A 21,340-nucleotide genomic window follows, 5' to 3' on the forward strand; every position below is an offset into this window, starting at 1 on the left:
TAAACAATCAATAACTAATTTAATCAAAATCTAGTTGAAAAAGGCTGTTGTCAATCAAATCAAATCAGCCTGGAAAATAAATACTCAGCTATAGTGTTTGGTGTGAACAAACTATTATACCTCAAATGAGTTTCACGCCATCATGGCCTCAGGTTGACATGAGCTCAGTTCAGGGGGTCCTGCATACCAACTGAGATGTTAAGTAAAACAATAAACCGAATACATCTGCTTTAATCTAACAAGATGTTTGAAAGCTAGTTTTTCTTGGTGACCTTTTATAAAATCCTTGCCTTGCACTTCCTTTTTAAGACTTCATTATTTTACGATCTGAAGAACTGGAACAGCCAAAACCAACACAGATGCAAGACATTTTCCTACGATGAAAAAGTTCCCCACACACAGGTCTAAAATGAGCAATACTATCCACAATCAGAAAGGGAGGTTTGGCGTTATGCTGAATATATATATATGATGAGCTTTGCAGGGAAATCCAACATACTGGGGGTGTATTTGAAGCAAATTTTAACGATCTGGTTCTCAGTATTTAAAAGAAATAAAGCTATGTCCACTGTCAACCAATATTCCTTGGTCTGATCATCAATCAGAGTGATGATCCTGTTTAATATGTCATGTCTGAATTGGCTTTTTTTTATTTATTAATTTATTTTTACCATTTTTTTATATTATTACAATGTAGCAACAAGTATTCTGATTAAAATGGTTTAATAATAACTCAGAATCCATCAAACAAGTTTCTCATTCTGATGTTGATTTGTTTTGGTGTCTAATGTTTCAGAACTACTAAACCTACATGCACAAGTACCACATCATTTTATCTTCTTCAAATTGTACCAGAAATATAAGCGTTAGGGTAAAATACAGGGTTTTATCTTATGTTAGCACATGCTATACAAAAATGGATACTAATAAATGTGACTGGGCATGTAATAAACACACCTTTATTTCTGAGGCTGAAACTGCATTCCATGCATTAAGTCAGTGTTATAAATATGCCAATATTTAAAAATGGAAATACCTGGACATTTTAATAGGCATGCATGCCTGTTAAATACACCCATCCTGGGTGTGACGAAGGACTCCTTGAGACAGATTATGAATAGGTTTATCTATAAACAGGGTGTTGATATTAGTCACCAAGCTGAAGGTGAAGCAGCTATAAAGAGGTGATCCAGAGTACAGGCAGGAGTTCAAAACCAGGAAGTCAAGCCTCGGAGAATCCAGAGACAGGCAGGGGTCAGAACCAGCTCAATCCAAGAACGATCTGCGGGGTTGGCGAGCGAGTCAGGGCCTGGGAAGGGCCAGAGGGAAAAGCTGCGAGCAGTTACGAGGTCCAACAATGAACGACTGGAAAGCTGGTGTTTATATAGCTGGAGGATTAAATAGATGACAGGTGAGAATGATCAGTAATCAGGAGACTGGCTGCAAGGGAAGCTGGCTGGAGTGGGTGTGTCCGTTGCAGAGCCTCGTGCAGGTGTAGCACGGGTGTGTGTGTGTGTGAGGGGGGGGGTATTTGTGCTTCATGTTGCTTTCGCTGTGCTAAATTCCTTTTTATGCTGCAGGAGTGTAACATACCCCAGAGCTGTTACAGAGCATGCCAATCTGGCCCATGCATGCTGCTTCACCAGTTTTCACACATCTTCATGCTGCTGTCACCATCACCCTCAGACTGTGTCTCTTAATATGAAGTTTGTGTAACAATTCTGCAAAATGTGATTAACAAATGTTTGCACCACATCTTCTGCCCCCTGTCCTTCTTTTTTTTAATCCTTACTGCCACAATCTATCCATATCGTAAATTTTCCCTCCTCTGCATCTATTTCTTGCACTTTTTTTCTCCCTATCATGTTTTCTCTGCTTTCCTACCTTTTCTCCACTCCCTTCACTTTTCTTAACTCTCACTGCTACCTGGACTGCATGCCACAAAGGAGGACAAAGTGGTTAGCATCTTTTTTTTGTGTTCTCTTTGTGCCGTGAATGTGATGTTTGTGCCACCTGATGGTTATATAGAAAGAAAACCCATAAAAACAATGCTGGCTGCTTTCAGATCTGTAGCTGACACCTCTCCCATGTGTTAAATGTGGATTTATATGCTGGAGTGTTTAAATATTTAAGTTTGTTTTCTTCCATGTTGCCTGGTATAAAATGTCCCTGCACAAAGAAAAAAGGGTTCAGATGATATCAGATGCAAGAGAGCAAGCTCGGATTGGAACGGAGCCAGTGTTTGCACAAATCCACCAATGGATTACTGACTTAACTGAGCAAAGGGACTCCCTAATAGTTCAAACAGTTTAGTCATTTCTCTGAGCATTGACTGTGCTTTTTGGGCTGGAGACACCTAGAGCTGTTGTGATTTACAGCAGGTTTTTTTTCTATGTTTTTCATGACTAACTTTGTATCCGTTGTCTGTCTTCTCCACCTGCAAAGTGTCTCATAGTAAAGGACAGGGTAAGACCTGCTGGGCGATGGATTTTTCTGCATGGGTCACAACAGTTGTCCTCTCCCTCCACCCTCGGGTCTGTGCTCATTCACAGTATCAGAACATGAATTGAGAGCCAGTGTTACCATAAGCCCGGCAGATAGTTGTGAATCTCTAATTCTGGGAATGAATGCAGACCCTAAAAATGACCTGGCAGGCAGAATGAGCATGAGCCATAACGCAGACTGTCTGCAGGGGTGTCTAACCCTTTTGACTCATTTTGACCCCTCTTCCTATGGCTGCAGGCATGACAGCAAATATTTTGACAAAACCGAACTGGGATATTGGCATTACAGCTGGCATGCACTTTACCCTACAGACTTTTACCTGGATGCATAATGAATACACACTCTTACCTGTGCATGCTTTCCCTGCCTGTGTGTCAGAGGCCAGATCAGCCTTGCCACGGGGAGACGGGAGATGTCAGGATATATGTGTTTAATTTTGTCCACTTTCCCCCAATGCTTGGTCAATGCAAAATGTTGCTATAGTGTTGTTCCTGCTAAGCTTGTTCCAGTTAAAAAATAATGAACAGAAAAGAGTTTAAGTTGTTTTGCCCTTTTACGATAAGAGAGTGTGTAACAGTGAATTATTGGCAGTAATGTATATCTGAGTCATAACCATGTTAATGGTTTAAAAAAAGACCTGTGTTTTTAGAATGAGCAGTCGAACATCTTCACCTTTTCGCCATGCTGCTAAAGTAGCCCACAGTGGGCAAAAATACTGACTCTTGAGCTGAACTCCGTGTTGTTTCTGTAGTTGTGCATTCAGTTGGTTGCAGTTTGTAATTTGTTGTCTGTCTGTGGTTACAGCTTCTTACACACTGAATTTTAAAAGAACATATAACTGAGACAGCATTACTGAAGCTTTGCTGTGAATGCATTTCCCTTTAAGAACAAAACTTTTTTCATGAATAAAGAACAAAACTTTACAAATAAGCTGGAAGCGCAGAGTAAACACATATATGTTCCTAAATAAGCTCAAAATATAGTTGGCTTGATGATCTCCAAGATTTACTAGGTCTTATAACAACTATCAGATTATCTTTAAACACAAACAAAACAGAAAATCACATTTACAACTACTTTATTTGTAGGATATGTAGCTATGTATGGACCATTTGTTGGTTGCAGGCACAGAGTTAGCATCGCATCCGGTAACCTAACGCTGTTTTCATGTGCTTGTGTTGCGAACCACAAAGAAGAAATAGCAGCTTATGGATATTTTAGCATCCGAATCCTGGCCCATTTTTGGAGCATATACATTTTTGTGATTCACAACAAATCAGAAAAACTAAACTCTGAAGCCCTTTTTGTCAAGTTTCTCTGCATTTGCTGCTGGTGTTGCTTGTTAATGGTAGTGGGGTTTTTTTTTGTTTAATGTCAGCTCCAGATGGCTTCCCGAAAATAAACTAAGCACTGACAGTCTGTCTCCTTTGTAGAAGAGCACTGCCTCCCAGTGGACGAGAGACAGGCCCTAGAATCTAACAGACACCAACACATTCACACACCCACACAATCACACCTACGCATCATCTTGTATTATTGTAAATGGGATTAAAATTTTAATCTGAACTGCTAGACAAGACATCCAGAATGTGAAAGCTTAATTTAAATGTTTCTCTGAATTAATTGAAGCACTTTTGTGCACTTTTCATGTGGTACTTTGAAAGGTTTGACTTAGTTAACAGTTAACCACAGACAAATACAGATACGTCCATGTCCAGCGTGATGCATCAAGCTTAAGCTGCACTTTTTATGAGAAGAGTTGATGCACTTGATCATTTCAGCTGTGATTCCAAGTCATCTCTCCTCATCTGTATAAGTGGCAGGCTGTGTAACCTTCTTTCTGTCCTCTATCCATCCTTTATCCATGTAACTCTTCTGAGCTGCTTGCCTGTCTGAGTGGACAAGCAAGTCTGTGTGTGAAGCTTTAAAACTACACTACCAGCTTTGTTTGATAGATGCTACAGAACATTATGGATAAGTAAAACCTCTAAAAGGACCACATGAGAAAACATTATGCATGTACAATATGTTGAGGTATTTACCTGCAGTGCAGTTGTCTCTGCACCTGAGGCCACTGGATCCACTTAGAGATGAAAACATGGTTATACCTGGAAGAATTATCTGGCTTGGACAATCCAACTTTAGGTCTGGTGTGCAATATGTGAGGAGTTGACTCTTTTATGTGGATAACAAAAAGTTTTAATGAAAGTCTAGATGATCTAAACCAAGTTTACTGTTGTTAAGTCTATAAAACAATGTTGACAGTATTTACAGAGATTTTATTGTATGACTAATTTAAAAAAAAAAAAATGTTACACACACACACACACACACACACACATATATATATATATATATATATATATATATATATATATATATATATATATATATATATATATATATATATATATATATATATATATATATATATATATATACATATATATATATATATATATACATATAATGCCACTAATTGTCTCACATGATTTAAATTTCGATGCAGGGCACTGTCACGAGTGTTGCACACGACACATTGATCAGAAATGAAAATTTTCTGCAGATTTACGGTCTCTATATGCGCATTTCTCACCCCTCAGTATGTTTCCTGCTTGCGGGGCTGATCTATTGCCTTATTAGGGGAAATGGAGCATTATGTCCTCCGCTGTCATCTTTCTTCCCTCTTTTCAGGATTTACCATTCCCCATAAACGATGGCAGTTTACACTAAGCATTGCCTCATAAGTCACTGTAGAGAGGTTTGTATGTAATGTGGGTGAGGCCACGACACATACTAAGAGCTGTTGCCCCCTCCCCACTAATCTGTCATCCTCAAGGCTCCAATTCATTCTGCCCCTTTAAGGAAAAGCTGATGCTCACACAATTGGAGTATAAATGGATGCTGTTCTTGCAGGGAGCTGCCAGCGAGCTCAAAGCTGCAGCAGCAATGTTCGCCTTCAGCATTCTGTCAGCAGATGGACAGAGGAAGTGTGTGTGTGTGTGTGTGTGTGTGTGTGTGTGTGTGTGTGTGTGTGTGTGTGTGTGTGTGTGTGTGTGTGTGTGTTGTAGGGGAGGGATGCTTGAGTGACAGGTGTAGTGTCTTCATTAGTCAAACCAGCCAGGTGTGTCAGCCAAGCCAGGGGGTAAAGAGATGAAGGGAAAGAAAAAAACAGTGAAGCTAAAGAAGAGTAGATGAAAGAGAAGAAATGAAACACAAAGGAGTGAAGTAAAAACCAAGAGGAAAGGAGGAATTGACAACCCCAATTTCAATAAAGTTTGGATGTCGTGGTAAAACGTAAATAGAAACAGAATTCAATGATTTGCAAATCCCTTTTAGGCTATATTGAATGGAATAGACTACAAAGAAAAGATATTTTATGTTCCAGATGTTAAACTTTATTGGAATTTTTGCTAATTTTCTCTCAATTTGATGGCTGACACATTGCAAAAAGGCTGGGACAAGGGCAACAAAAGACTGGAAAAACTGAGGAATGCTTAAAAATACTTTTGGAACTTTCCATAGATGAAAAGGTTAAAGGGAGAATAGGTGAGTGTCATGATTGGGTATAAAAGGAGCATCTCTGAAGTCACTCACAAGCAAGGATGAGAAAAGGTTTACCAGTTTGTGAATAACTCTTTCTCGTAACTACCCAAGGAAATCAGAAGCGTTTATTCCATTGTATTTTCAAGTTGAACGTTGCACATGGATTATATTTTAAATTCCAGTGAAATACCTCACATAGAAGCAGATTTGAGGAAGCTGAAGAAAACAATTTAACTTGCTCAGAGACTTTCTGTTGTTTTCCATAAGTAGCCATGGCTTTTTTTTTTTTATACCAACAGACTAAAGATCAGTTTGTATTCCTTTGATGTGGACTGAGGAAAATACTTATTTGTTTAGTTCTGCTAATAGAACGACTGGTACAAAACAGCTGACCCATACAGAAAGAAAACAAGTCATTTTGGCTAAAACCAGCCCCATTTAACCCCCTCCACAGAGTTAGACTGGTGAAATCTGCACATAAGCAGCAAGGCCAAATGCAAGTATTGAATGCCAGTAACCTATGATCTCTCAGGTGGCACTGCATTAAAAACCAAGTACAATTATATAAAGGATATTACCATGTGGGCTCTGAAACTGGACCAGAAAAAACATTTTTAGCTACAGTTTGTAGTTAAATTGACAAGGGCAAGTTAAAACTTAACTTTGCAAAGTCATAGCATGTATCAACAACACCTACGCTCCTGTCTTCTTTGGACCCGAGCTCAGCTTAGATGGAGTGACACAAAGTGGAAAAGTGTGCTGTGGTCTGACAAGTCCACACTTCAGTTTGTTTCTGGAAATCGTAGACGTTGTGTTCTTTGTGGCAAAGGGGACAAGGGCTATGTTGTCAGTGCATAGTTAATAAGTCGACATTTGTAACGGTTTGGGTGTGTGTGTGAAAGCACCAATAATGTTAAAAGTACTTGAAGGTTTTGGAGCAACATATGATGCATCCAAACAACATCATTTTCAGTGACGTCCCTGCTTTTTTCAGCAAAACAATGCAAAGCCCCATTCTTCATATGTTAACAACAGCTTAGCTTTGTCATGAAAGAGAGAAGGGAATATAAAATTTCTGAAGCACAAAATACCACAACGGAGACCCCTGGACTGTTGAGCATTTAAAGATGTGTATCAAGAAAGAATGAGGAAAAAATTCCACCAACAAAGCTTCAACAATTATCATCTTCAGTTCCCAAATGCTTATGAAGTGTTCTAAAATGAAAGGTGATGTAGCACGGTGGTAGACATCCCATTTCTCAGCTTTATTAGAACATGTTGCGGGTATCGAATTCAAATAAAGTGAATATCTGGGGAAAAAAAAAAAAGTTTATCAGTTTGAATGTTAAACATCCAAAGATAATGACAGGGAATAGGAAGAAGGGTGGAGGAATGAAAACAGAGAAACATTTTAATAAGACAAAGCAAAGAAAAGAAACAGAAAAAGCAGAAAGTGATGAAAGAAAAAAGATAAAATAGATGGAAGAGGAAAGGAGGCGACAGGAAGTTCAAGTCATAAAATAGGAAAAGAACAAAATGAATACAGGAAATATTAAAGCTGTGTCTGATTTAAAGGTCTATGCACTTTGTCTGCTACAAACGTCACAGTGGCGCTCCAAGCACTGTCCCATTTGAAGTGTACCTCTAAAACCCACCGACATACACACCATTTGGCATGTAGTGGAGCTTTCTGGTGGTGTATCCTTCCCAGCCTCATTTTCCCCAGAATCCATTTCGCACAACATGGCGTGAATGAGCAGCATTCAGGTGCCGGGGAGTCCATTTTATTTCTTTTACATCCCTTTAGTAGAAATGTGGAAAATCCAAATAGATTAATACCATTGAAACCAGGCCATATTTTATTTTCTTGAACGGTTAATAAAGTGTTCAAGGAAGAGCAATGAAAAGAAATAAAGTAACATTTCTAGCTCCATTTGGGTTTCAAAACATAAATCTAACTGAGGGAAACCTGTTAAGAATATAAATGCTGTGGTTGTTGAACTTTTCACAGTGGTCACATCTTAAGTTGCTGGGCGATGACGGACTGGAGCAGGTAGATTCATTTGTGTTTTATTTCACAACAGTAAGCAGCTGCACTAAAGCTACAACCCTACATGCATTTCAAAGTTACCCTAAACTGCTTAAGTGCTTAAAAATAATTTTAAAAAATTAAGGAAAGAATAAGAAAAGCAAGTAGAAGCAGAGAAATGGCAATGCAATGAAAGAAAATAGACAAAAATATAAGACAAAAAAAAACGAAGACAGGAAAATAGAATAAGAAAGACATAAAATAGATTTTTAAAGCGAAAGTAAAGCAGATGACAGAAAAAAATTAAAAAGAAGAAAATAGTAAAGGTGACTTCATTGAACAAGTTAAAAGGAGAGAGAAATAAATAAATAAATGCGTTCTAATGTTTCAGCTCTGGCTGCCACTGTCCTTTAGGACTGACACACACTCACAAACACACACAAACACACACATACACACAATCTGCTTTGTACTGCTTCACAATTCGGTTACCATGGAGAAGTACATTTTTAGACAGAAGAGGCTGACATTATTACATGATGGAAATGGCACAGCTTATTTTCCACATACACACACACACACACACACACACACACACACACACACACACACACACATCTCGCCTACAGGCAGTCGCCCACGCCACACTCTTAAAGGCAAGAGGCTTTGAGAAATGTCCCAGATATACATACTGTAACACACATGTGCAAACACACACACTCACGCACAGAGTCGTCAGAGTGAGATGAACTGGAGGTGACACTACAGGGGGCTGCTGCCGGACAGATGCAGCTGATTGGAGGGTCGGACATCATGCTCTGGCTGGTCTAGGCAGCAAACGCCATTTAAATACGTGTGTTACACACAATATTGGGTGAGGCTGTTTCATCTTATGCCCCCATCCCACACACATACACACATACACACACACACACACACACACACACACACACACACACACACACACGCACACATACACTTAATTCCCACTACAGTATGTTTCAGGCTGTCCAGGAACATGGCGTGCAATCACTGCAGTGAGGGATTATATGTATTATGTCTTTTGTGCACGTGCATGTGTACATTTTCAGATGTGTTCTATAACTTCTTCATGCTGTCCTCCCCCTCTCCCCCATCTGCAGCTCTGGCTTTGAGGCACATAACTAACACACGAAGGCATGTTATTTGATAATGAGAGCTGCTTTTAATGTCTCTTTCTGAATTCTGAAATCTTAAACATGAACAGCTGATGTGCATTCTTCTGTGTGGGAATTTTGTTCTTAGAATGAGACTGTGGATGAAAGCAGTGGCAATGACCACAACAAAGCACCATACAGATCAATGTTTTCCAGTCCTGGTCTTCATGTACCACTACCCTGCATGTCTTCAGGTGAGGGCAAGACTTTAGGGGTTTTAAACTTGTTTCTAGTCCAACACACCTGATTCGGATGAATAAACTTCCTCCTAAAATTCTTTGCATGCCTGTTAACAAGCTTTTCATTTAATGCATGTGTGTAAAAGTAGATGCTTCTAAAACATGCAAGGCCGTGTCACTGGAGGACCAGGATTAGGAAAAGCATTGCTATAGATGACAGAGAGCCCGTTTCATGCCATGAAGATATAATTGTGGTTTTTTTTTAGGGATCCTTGCAGCCGTTAGAGAGCAATCATATGGATAAGTAACACCAACCTGATACCTGAGAAAACACAAGAAAATCAGTTTTATTTTCCAAACTTTTACCCATGAGTCCTAATTCTAAATGTTTTATCTTATTTGGGGGTCACTGGGGGCTAAAGTTAAGGCAATATTGGATAAGATGTGGGGTACATCCTGGACAGATTGTAGATTATTTTTCCAAAAGAGTTGGTACATTGTGTCAAATTGGCAGAAAATGACATTTAAGCCTAACTAAAAAGGATCCAAACATTTAGTGCACAGTTCAACCTTGATTTGATCTAATGCAGTGGTTAACAACCTGTTTGTCTGGAGTACCCTTCAATTACCTAAAAGTTTGGACTCTTTTCTTTGGTAAACCCAAAGTTAAGGTAATTATGAATACATAGCTTTTAGGGATGTAAATCTAACAACAACTGATTCTATTCGATTCAGATTTTTGGAGTGATAATTTTAATCAGAATCGATTCTCGATTCAAACAAATTTTTGATTCATAATCATTACACTTAAGTAACAAATGGTGCTGATTTCACAAGTAACTTCATTCTTCTATGAGCTAGAAAGAACTGAGAAATTATTAGGGATGATTCGATATAAATTGTGGCATGTACACAACTTTTTTTGCTCAACATTTTTATTCATTTGAGACATCAATCAATCAATCAATCAATCAGTTTAAATTAGGAAAAAAAAACAGCACAATAGCCAGACCATCATTCTGCTGCTATAATGCCCAAGACAAGTAAAAAGATCAATAAAAAAAAACAAAAATAGATTTATAATAGATTATTTTTTATTTATTTAAAGAAAGTTTAAGTTTATTTGAAGAAGTTTAACAAAAATTAAAATTTTGAAGGAAAAAAATCCAGATTTTTTTTTTTTTTTTTTTTAAATTCAATTCCCCCCCTTAATAGTGTTACTGTCATTAAACAACAAAGTATTAGGCATTGCACTGTGGATCAAACATGTCTCCTTAGAGAAATGTTTTGGGGGCCCTAGAACATGGTTACATGTTAGTATAACACCCAAATGAATTAAACAAAACAAAAAAAAAACCTTAAGCAAATACACCTTAAATTGTCTCTCTGTGAACATGACCTTCATTTAAATTACTCTGGCTCAACCAGTCAAGTCCTGGCGTCTCTGTAATCTCTTGGGACCCCCTTAGGGGTCCAGGGGCCCAGGTGAGTGACCACCGTTCTAATGTCTATCAAGCAGGGTTGGGGGCCCCTGAAGAGAACCAGAAGGTATATTCCAATTACAGTGATCACATTCTTTAGCCTACCTGATGAGGTCTATTTGTGGGGTCTTGGAGGAGGGTTTGTTGGATAGTCGAACCTGCTGCAGAAAGCATGGGAATTTACCCAACCAGTCTGCATGTGCTTTGTGACTTGGAGAAAGCATTCAACAGTGTCCCTTGGGGAGTCCTACGGGGAGTGCGTTGGGAGTATGTGATATTAAACTCTCTAATAAGGGTCTTTCTGTCTCTAAATGTCCGCTGTCAGAGTTTGTTAGATATTGTGAACAAGTCGCTGTGCAGTGCTGCCCTTTGTCACAAATTGTGTCATAACCATTGTGGACAGAATATGTAGGTGCTGCCAAGAGGTTGAGGAGGTCTGGACTGGTGGATTCAGGATTGAGCCTCTCCTCTTTGCAGTTGATGGAAATCCTCATTTCCATCTTATGTCATGGTCAAGTTTTTCATTTAACTGCATGTTTTTCCTGAATCATAATAGTTTTGTATCAATACATGTTAAAAAAAAAAAGTATTTTAGTAGTTCCAGAAATCCATTTGCTTGTTTTATATGTTCAGAATTAAACTCATAAGTTGACCCTTCTGAAACGGAGCTTCATATTTTCACAATCAGAATATGTCTTCAAAGTGTTGGTTTCTGAATGAGAAGCTCTTAACTATGTCAGACAGGGTTAAATAATCTTCAATGTATTTACACTTACTGGCCATTTGTTTAAGTCCACAATCCTTGTACTGGGTTAAAATCACTCATTACTTCAGAAATATCCTTAATTCTTCATGGCACAGATTCAAAAGGATCTTGGAAACAGGTTAAACCATGAAGAAAATTCAAGGATGCAGAGGAGAAATGTATGAAACTGAAAGATATCCCCCCATCTGGAAGCTGAAGCCTATCCCAGCTATTGTTGGGCGAGAGGCAGGGTACACCCTGGACTGCTTGCCAGTCCATCTTAGAGCAAACTGAACGATATTTTAACCAAATTAATGACTTGTTTTATTTATTCGTCCTTTTAGAAATAGCATGTGAGAATATATTTATAAATCACAATATTTAATGATGAATTAATATTCAATCATTGATTCATTATCCTAACCGCTTAGGTCAATGAAGGGTCGTGGGGAAGCTGAAGCCTATCCCAGCTATCACTGGGCAAGAGGCAGGGTACACCCTGGACTGCTTGCCAGTCCATCACAGAGCAAACTGAAGTATAATTTTAACCAAATTAAGGACTTGTGACATTTATTTCTCTGTTTAGAAATAGCCTTTGAGAATACATTTACAAATGTATTTAATAATGAATAAATATTTCAATATTAAATTCCTTTTTAATATTCCCATTTAAAATGTGCAATTACAAATTAATTGAAATTGGAATTTTATTTGTTTTTGTATTAATTAATTTTTGATTTTGAAAATGTATTTAGCAATCCATATTTTGCAGTTGAATAGGTGGGCCTGATAACGTAGATGGTCACTGTATGTTTGCACTGAACAAAGTTTAAGAGATAGATTTATATTATTAGCAGTAGAATTAAACATTATATAAGTATTTGTTAATTACTGAAGGATCTTAAAAACAAAATTCTATCCAGATGCTATCAGAACTTGGCATTCGGCTGATGTTTTAGGAAAGCAACTGGTTCCATGTTTGTGTTTTCTGGAAGAAGAGCAATGGAAACACCAGAGGAAAGTGGGCACTGCAGGGTAGATGTTATGGATGTTGAGCAGGTCGTGTCGGCTCATGATGGGTTAAATAAAAGTGAGGAGCTGAAAGGATTACTGGCCACTGCTAATCTGCGACCCCTCCGCTGAAGAGGAGAGAGACAGAGAGAAAGAGACTGTAGTGTGATGCTGGGAGGCTGCCTGACAGCTGTGAGCCGTGTGGGCAGCTGATTTACTTCAGATTAGTCTGGACATGCGCCAACAAGGATTCAATCAGGCCATGATGAATGTGCTTTGGCGTGCTGAGGGCTAACCGCTAACTGGCTGCTAACAGTGCATCCCACTGGCTGTCAAGAAGCAACATTTTGGAGTTTCCAAAGGCCAAGAGGTGTTATGTTTTATGCAAACGTTGTGCCGCGGAGTACAAGGGACGGCTGGGATTCTTTGCTGCTCCGGATTTATTTTCTGCAAAATAAACCTCTGGGATTATAAATGCGCAGAGATAAATCCTGTTTTTATGCAGTCAAACTGAGGTGATATTCAGTAACCATGGCCACATGTGAGTATTCACTGTTTTCTGCAGGTATAATTTAGAAGAGAAATCAAATGTTATTATTGTTTTATGTCCAACTAGAATCACCAGACACCAGGAAGCACGCTGAATGAAATGTGTAAACATGAAATGCAGAAATAATCCCCTACTGCAAAAAAAAAATCATGTAGCACACTGGAACTTGATTTTTTTTTTTTTTTTTTTTAAATCTCGTGTTACTTTACAGTTTTGCATTTAAATCTTTATTTCAAAACCAACATGAGCAAGAGTTGATGAAACCAAAAATATATATCATTAGTGAGTTACAATGCAATAAAATACATGCACATTGCCGCAGCATAGTTTGACCTACTCAGGTTTGTTTATCAGTAAATTGCAGATTTATCACGTTGAAAACATAATCTGTCCTATCTTAGCTTTCTTACATGTTTTATTTGCCAAAGCAGAAAAAGGAAGGAAAATAAAGCATGTGATAACAAAGAAGTCTGCTGTCCATCTTTCTGAAAGACAACAAACTGAATGCTTGTTAGAGTTGATGTGTTATGCACACGCTGGAAACTTTGTGTCACAGGCATGCCTAACCACCTGTGTGCTTGGTATTCCTCTTCTTCTGTTTTAATGCTGACGAAACTTGTGTTTTTTTCTACCCCCTCTAGGTGATGTGGGTATGCAACCTGTGCCGTAAGCAACAGGAGATTCTCATCAAATCAGGAGAATGGTTTTCTGGGTCAGGGGTGCGGCCTGGGAGCCTGGGCACCTCCTTAAACGACCCGACCACTGGAGGTGAGGCCCAATCGAACAGGAAGCTAGTCCGCTCTAGGTCCCAAGCCCCGCCCTCCAGCACCAACGCAGGGCCACCGGACGGGACGCAGCCACCTGCTGGGGTCACCGCTACCAAGGGTGGAGACACAATGCCGGGCTCTCGCTCACAAAGCGAACCACCAAGAGAAAAGTAAGATGCTTCCATCAATTGAGAAGAAGAACTATGATTTTTGTAGCCCAGAAATTCAAAACACTTTGGGCATCTGTCCCATTTATTTATTTTATTTTATATTTGTTAAACTTGTTGTTATTTCTGGCTGCGGTTAAAAAGAAAGATTTGTGTCTGCTGTAGCTTATCCAAAAGCTGGGTCAGTCTTGAGAGTACTTTGATTCAGTGCCTTTATTTCATTATTTGGGTGAGTTAGGTAAGAATTAATCACTGTCTTATCCTGGTTAGTGGAGTTTTCAATCCATTTTGTATTAAATGACTTGAAGAGTCCCTTCTTCTTATGCAGGAAAAGGCCAGTTTCCCTCCATGAACTAAATGGTCGGGGGGTTGCTGGACGTGGCAGCGGCCGCAGACCTGCTGGCAAACTGCCGTCTCAGTCATCCCTGGACGAGCGCGTAGGTCCTGGAGACAGAGGAGACAGAAGGTTGGGAGATGGACAGCGGCTGGAAAAGATCCATTCTCAGGACTATGAAGATGGAGACGAAAACGTTGGACGTCCAGAGATGAATCAGAGACGTCCGGGAGAAGAGGAGCAGAGGGAGAGGCAGCGCCGCGAGGAGGAGTTCCAGAACCGTTACAGGAGCGACCCCAACCTGGCGAGATATCCTGTGAAACCGCAGAAGGAGGAGCAAGAGATGCGCATGCATGCTAAGGTGTCCAAAGTGCGACACGAGCGGCGACACAGTGATCTCGCGATAAATGAAGTCGGTCTGGAACCGGGAGAAGGAGGGGGAGTCAGTACAGGTGGGGTGCCTGAAAACCGTTTGTCCAGGAGAGGCGGCGGTGCAGAGGGAGACCGCAAGGCCCTCCAGGACAACCACAGAGCCTATTCTGTGGACAGGACCGTGGGAGGTGGGGTGGTACCGGCCACAGGTGTAATGAGATCAGGCCCACAGCCAGGAGGACCGCTGGCTCCTGACAGGGGCCCAAACAATGGACGCCTGGAACCTGGTACAACATGGACACCAAGAGACAAAGGTGGGGATAACCTTTTGAAGAAGGACTCTCAGGGCTCGGACCAGTCGGATGCTTTGCGGCCGCCCCCTCCGCGGTCATACAAGAGCAAGCGCGGAATCAACAAGAGGCAGATGTCCATCAGCAGCTCAGAGGAGGAGGGCGGCTCCACGCCCGAGTACACCAGCTGTGAGGACGTGGACATGGAAAGCATCAGCGAGAAAGGTCAGTCAGACAGATGTGCTCACCCCACTAGCCTACCAAGCTAAATCTCGGTGAACTTGCAAACTCTCTACTGTTTGCTTTCATCACTTTCCTTATGTTCGTTTCTTACCTTTTCCTCACAGTTGTCCTTTTTATGTCACCAAAACTTCCTAATACACTTGAGAAAACTCTCATTTAGCACATCCATGTAGAATCATGGGTCTGTTGTGCTGTATCACACAGAATCAACTCAATTTGTTACCTCTGTGCTCTTGTCCATGCCAAGACTGTGTCGGAGCAGTTGCGCTCACGATGATCAGAATCACAGCTGTAGCAGGTCTGAAGGCTAATTATAACCTGATCTGCAGCTAATGCGCTGATAGTCGCACAACTAGATGGCTGGACAAAGAGTCAGGCACAGTTTTCAACCGATATTACATGACAGATTGTCTTGTTATAGCTAAAATTGAAAAAAAAAACATGCATGATAAACATGTTACTGTGGCAACATCTTCTTACAGTCCCTATTATCTTCGTCACAACAATAAAAATAACCTCAGTGGTAGAATGGAAGTAGTTAAGATCTTTCCATTGTCAACACAGCCAATGTTTGGGCCAGGAAGTTCTACAATAAGATGATGCATTGAAGCAGCTACAGAGCACACACAGCCCCGGTGTGTCATCTACACCTCTGTGCTGTGGCTAAACCCTGCTGCTCTCAAGACAACACTCATTTATTTGGAGAGTCCCAGTGATTTAGGCCAGCAGATTTGTGGAATTAGGTCAGTGGCTCGCTGACTACGTAATGCTTCGCACACAGCCAGCTGCAGCAGCCGAGCATGGACCGCTGGCTGAAATCACGCCTAACTGTGGGTGTGCGCTTACATGTGTGCTGTTGGGTCTTGGAGCGTTTCTTCTCCTCCGTGCCGAAACAGAAGCGATGCATAAGCCACGCCCCGAGCGTTTCGAGTTTAAGGCCAGCAGATTGAGCTTGCTGGGCTCTATCAGCTTATCACTTTCACCAGTCACAGAAGGGGGCTGTTCCAGATGTTTTAATCCAGATTATTATAACTCAGTGACTGGTAATGGGTAGATGGTGTGGATTGGGATTATTAGCTGTTTTAAACACTCTTTAGCTAGCTAGGCCTCAAAGTAGAATGTCTGCTATATTCCTCATTTCTGGGGTTATAAAAGTTAAAAAACATTTTATTCGTGGTGCATCAGGTCAAGCTAGATAGTGTCAGTGGGTCAATCAAGCCTTTTCTGTTCATAAAAGAACCTTTATCTTATCAGGTGTTTTGACACTGGTCTTGGTGTCAAAAGATTACATTAGTCAAGATCAGTAGTTCTCAAACTTTGTATGCCACGACTCCTGAGATAGCATATGTTGGTGTTGTCTCTCCCTTGACAACCAAGTGGTTAGTTTTGTGATAAGTCAGTATATCGAATGGTTCAACCTGTGGTCATCCTGTAAGGCTAAAGAAGCTTTCTTTCATTTCCTTAAGTAGTCTTCAGGAATAGTTTTCAAGCTTCATGGAGGACTTAAAAAAAATCTCTTTTGGATGTTTCTGTCTTCTGTTCCATGTACTGTCCTCGTACGAAAACATCTTACATTGTTTCAGTAATGTTAAGGTCAGATCTTTGGTAGGGGTTCATCATCTGCTTGTCAGACCTGTTGCCACTATTTACACTTTGCTGTTACAGTACAGTTTTTAACTGGCAGGTCTTTGGGAAACACCTTGTTGCTGCAAAAATCCTTTTTTTTCCTCTCATCGGTCCATCTTATCTTTTTATCTTTGCTGTTTTTTTTGTTTTGTTTTTTTTTTAAATAGAAGTAAACAAAAAAATAGAATCTGCTTAAAAGCAGCTCTTTGCTGAAGATTGGATGAAAAATTAATTAATAGACATCCAATGTCAAAAGAAAAAAAGTGCTTCAGAAAACCTGCACTATATATATATATATATATATATATATATATATATATATATATATATATATATATATATATATATATATAACAATTACACTGATGCACATGGTACCTCCACTTCTAACATAGCGACACTGGCACTATATTTAGCAATGCTTCAGACCCTTCATTGAATCTATTTAAAGACAAAGCGAGCATCAACAAGTCCAGCATCTTTTTCTGGTGGTATAGGGATTCTTGGTGAGTAACATTAAAAGAATGTTTAGTTTTCTCATCTTTGTTAGCAACACCTCCCTCTTCCTTTGTGCCAGATGATAAAATTCTTCCAAACTTAAACAAAAGCAGTGCCGTATTTTCATGACTTGAGGTCTGACTTGTAATATTTTCATTACAACATTTTGCTGTTGTTGGTTCAATTGGAGCAGATTTGACTGAAAACACTGGATGGAAAAATTTCAAATGACTTATTATTCTAATCATCTTTTAAATAAATTTGTACTAAAATGTTGAGGAAAACTTGACACAATGTCATCTTCTGGTATGGTTAGATGTTTAGTCTCCCTAAGTTTGAATCTTCTACAGCTTTTCTAAATTTTTGAAAGGAGTGTTTTTACTCACTATTGCTGCCAAGTGCTTGATCAGATTTACTCACATCTGTCTTTCTTCACCTCAGAGTCACATACACTGATGCTCTGACACATGGTAATACAAAAAAATAGTCATATGGCACCATCCTCTCCTGCTCTGGTTTGTGCTTACACAAACACACTGTTTAATAGAGGGAACAAAGGCAGACGGTGAGAATGTGTCCAAAGAACCATTGTATTAATTTTGGCACAAAGTTACCTTTGTGTAGGTAACTACAGGCCCATGATTGGTACATGCTGGCAGATAATAAGCTCATGTGATGTTTTTATTTGTGTAGGGCTGAGAAAAAGAAAAACGTTCCCTTTTGTAGTTTTATTGAATGATCATATTTTGTTTGTGAATTTATTCCTCTAGTGTTTTCATTTTTAGCCATTTTTGATTATTGAAGGATTGTTATTGCGTCTGTTGTTATAGATTCATAATTTCTTAATTTCTGAAGGTATTTAAGATTATATAAAAACAAAATTGATACAGAAAAATCTGTAAAAATTAATTAGAAACATTTGACTAGAATAAAATAGAACAAAATGTTGAATTGATTAGTGGCAATTAATAAATAAAGATAGATAGATAGATAGATAGATAGATAGATAGATAGATAGATAGATAGATAGATAGATAGATAGATAGATAGATAGATAGATAGATGGATAGATAGATAAAAAAAAATACATTATCTATCTATCTATCTATCTATCATCAGGTGGATATTGTTGTATAGGCAACAACACAGACTCTTTGCGCACTTAAATGAAATATAATACCTGGTTTGGCAGTGAAACTCAGCACAGCTGTTTTAGTAACTAAAAGATTGTTTCTTTTAGCGTTGGGGAAAGACATTACCCAACATATCATTTTTAAAAAAAAGTTTTTTAACTGATAAAATAGATTAATTGTAAGCAAAACCCTAAAAGTCTTCATCCATGCTGCATGGATTACACACATCTCCATGATTCGTGTGATGCACGTCATGTGATTTTCATACATGAAAAAAAAAACATGGATGTTTGGTGAGTTTAAACTAATGTAAACAGTGTTCAGTTGTTTTTTCTTCTGCACAGTAAATAGTGTCCTACTGGACACTCCAAGTGCATATGCTGCAATAACACAGCAGCTTTGTGTTTGGGTTAAAGGGAGGTGGGAAGCGCTTCAGAGTAATTGTGTTTCTTCCTCTGTGTAAAGATCAGTAAGATGATAATGGTGCTGAGTAAATGGAAGAGGAAATATGTTGTTGGGATGACACCGGATCCTGTATGTGCTGCTGCACCTCTACCAAGTTATTCTTACATTTGCCAGGATTACTTTAATGTTCCCCGGAGAGGGAATGAGAACATATTGTACCAAACTCTGCTTGTAGTGGTGCAGATATCCAATGCACTGATGTGGGATCAGATTTTTTTTTTTTCTCTCACAATCATCGGAGATTACATCTACTTGATGTATTGCTATGATTCTTGTTCACTCGGTGGAGAGTTTACGGCCTGATCCAGAGTAAAGACCATCACTGCTAATGTGGATCGTTAGTAATATAGATTTTGCTTCTAATCTCTTCAGCTTCATTCATACATAGTTTTCAATAAATGCAGAAATTGGACAACTTCAAGGTGCATAAATGTTAAATAATTGCACGTGGTATAGTGGTTTGCACTGGGGCCTCACAAGCAAGTAGGTCGCTGGTTTGATCCTCAACTGCGGGAAAAGTTCAAACAGTGGACTGTGTAAAGTTTGCATGTTCTCCCTGTGGATGCATGGATTCTCTATGGGTACCCCGACTTCCTCCCACCGTCCAAAGACATCCATGTTACTCTAAATTGTCCCTAGGAGTGAGTGTGAGCGTGCATGCTGATTGTCTGTCTGTTTCAGCCCAGCAATGAACTGGCGCCACGTCCAGGGTGTACCCTGCCTCTCTTGCCCAGTGATTGCTGGGATAGCTCCAGCTTCCCCCGACCCTGACTTGAAACTAAGTGGTTAAGAAAATGGATGGATGGAAATATGTTAGAAATACCCATTTTCAGTGTAGACTAAACAGGATCAAATGAAACATATTTAAAGTGTTTAAATGTCTCAATTAAACTTAAATGGTCTCTCTGCTGAAGCAGCTTTTAGGTTATTTATTTAATCTGAGGTTTAATAGATTTTTTGAGAATGAACATGGTTAAAAAGACAAGCCTTTAAAGGATTTTCATTTTATTTTTTTTTTACAAAAGGGAAATAGAACACACAGTCCAATTAACAGTGACTGTGGAGGAGAGAGAATATAACTGGTGTTTTCTTGAATATTTGTTGAACTTCTGTAGTTTTGTTGCTGTACCACAGCAGAGCTGAGGGTCATCACATTCTCATTCCACTGCTTGCTTTGCCTGTCTCACTTTCTCAACAGAGAGACCTATATGAAATTGGTCCAAAGTTATGGCTTATTGATTTAAATGTGTGTTGTTGTTTTTTTCACTCTATGGAAAATATGCAGCAATTTTCAGACACATTGTTACATATGTTTTTAAGTTATTTGTATCTGGTGTTAAATTTATTCATTTGTTTATCTTTCTAGACAGTGCAAAGTAATTAAAATCTATACAGACATTTTTTAAAAATTAAAGAAAAAAACAGTGTCAGATTGTAGCAAAATTGTTTATTTTCACCGTGTTGGCCTGCAGCTAAAACTTGTTTCAAATATTCATTAAAACAAGGTCAAGCCTAGGTACAGATGTATCAGAAAAAAAGCAACCAGTTTTATAAAATAAGGACTATTTAAGGATAAGATATTCTTCCAGTATGTTAGAATAATAAAATGAAAATGGTTACATTTCTGGAACTTTTACAGCTTCATTTGTTTTTCGATGTGCTCCTTCCTGTAAATCTGGAAAACGCGTTAATATATAGAAACATTTTCACACTGCTGACTGGTGAATATGGCTTTACTTGAAGATAATACCATCTTTTTAAAACAACTTTTAAGATCATTGCCCAAACCACCCAAGTGAATTAAATTATTTTACAGTGATCAATTTTCTTTCAGGTGTGGGCTTCTGGTTGTTTCAAAATATCACATAATTTTGTTTTATTCAATAGGAGACATAAGTTGAAATCAAAACAAACCAAAAGAAATTGAATATGATTCATTCCAGTTTAGGTAATTTCTCAGCCTGAATAAAATAGCACATCATGTGTATATAATTAAATATTCATATTTTCTGAAAATATGTAACACGGTAAGTAATAGTGGTCCAAATATACAACTTTGAGAGATTCCAACTGGACAATTAAAGTAAGATCATTGCAATCATTACAAGTGCCTGCTATTGAATAAGGATGTACTTATCCCAATGAACAACAACAACAAAAATAAAATGAATCAAAATAAATCAAAGAGAAAATGGTGGTTGTA

At 38.9% G+C, this 21,340-nt stretch overlaps 1 protein-coding gene across 2 annotated transcripts in view; it reads left to right on the forward strand.

Annotated features, from left to right (window-relative positions):
- The window catches only part of rims1b (regulating synaptic membrane exocytosis 1b), a gene marked incomplete at both ends in the record, with an annotated part of 100,312 nt that overhangs the window by 38,816 nt on the left and 40,156 nt on the right, over positions 1 to 21,340 (forward strand). For both annotated transcript variants that reach the window (XM_079264435.1, XM_079264436.1), the window contains 3 exons: positions 2,446 to 2,466; positions 13,884 to 14,179; positions 14,505 to 15,397. In XM_079264435.1, the coding sequence (XP_079120561.1) occupies positions 2,446 to 2,466; positions 13,884 to 14,179; positions 14,505 to 15,397 (1,210 nt within the window). The remainder of the gene's footprint in view (positions 1 to 2,445; positions 2,467 to 13,883; positions 14,180 to 14,504; positions 15,398 to 21,340) is intronic.

The sequence above is a fragment of the Telmatherina bonti genome (genome assembly GCF_933228915.1).
Source record: "Telmatherina bonti genome assembly, chromosome: 3".
NCBI lineage: Eukaryota > Metazoa > Chordata > Actinopteri > Atheriniformes > Telmatherinidae > Telmatherina > Telmatherina bonti.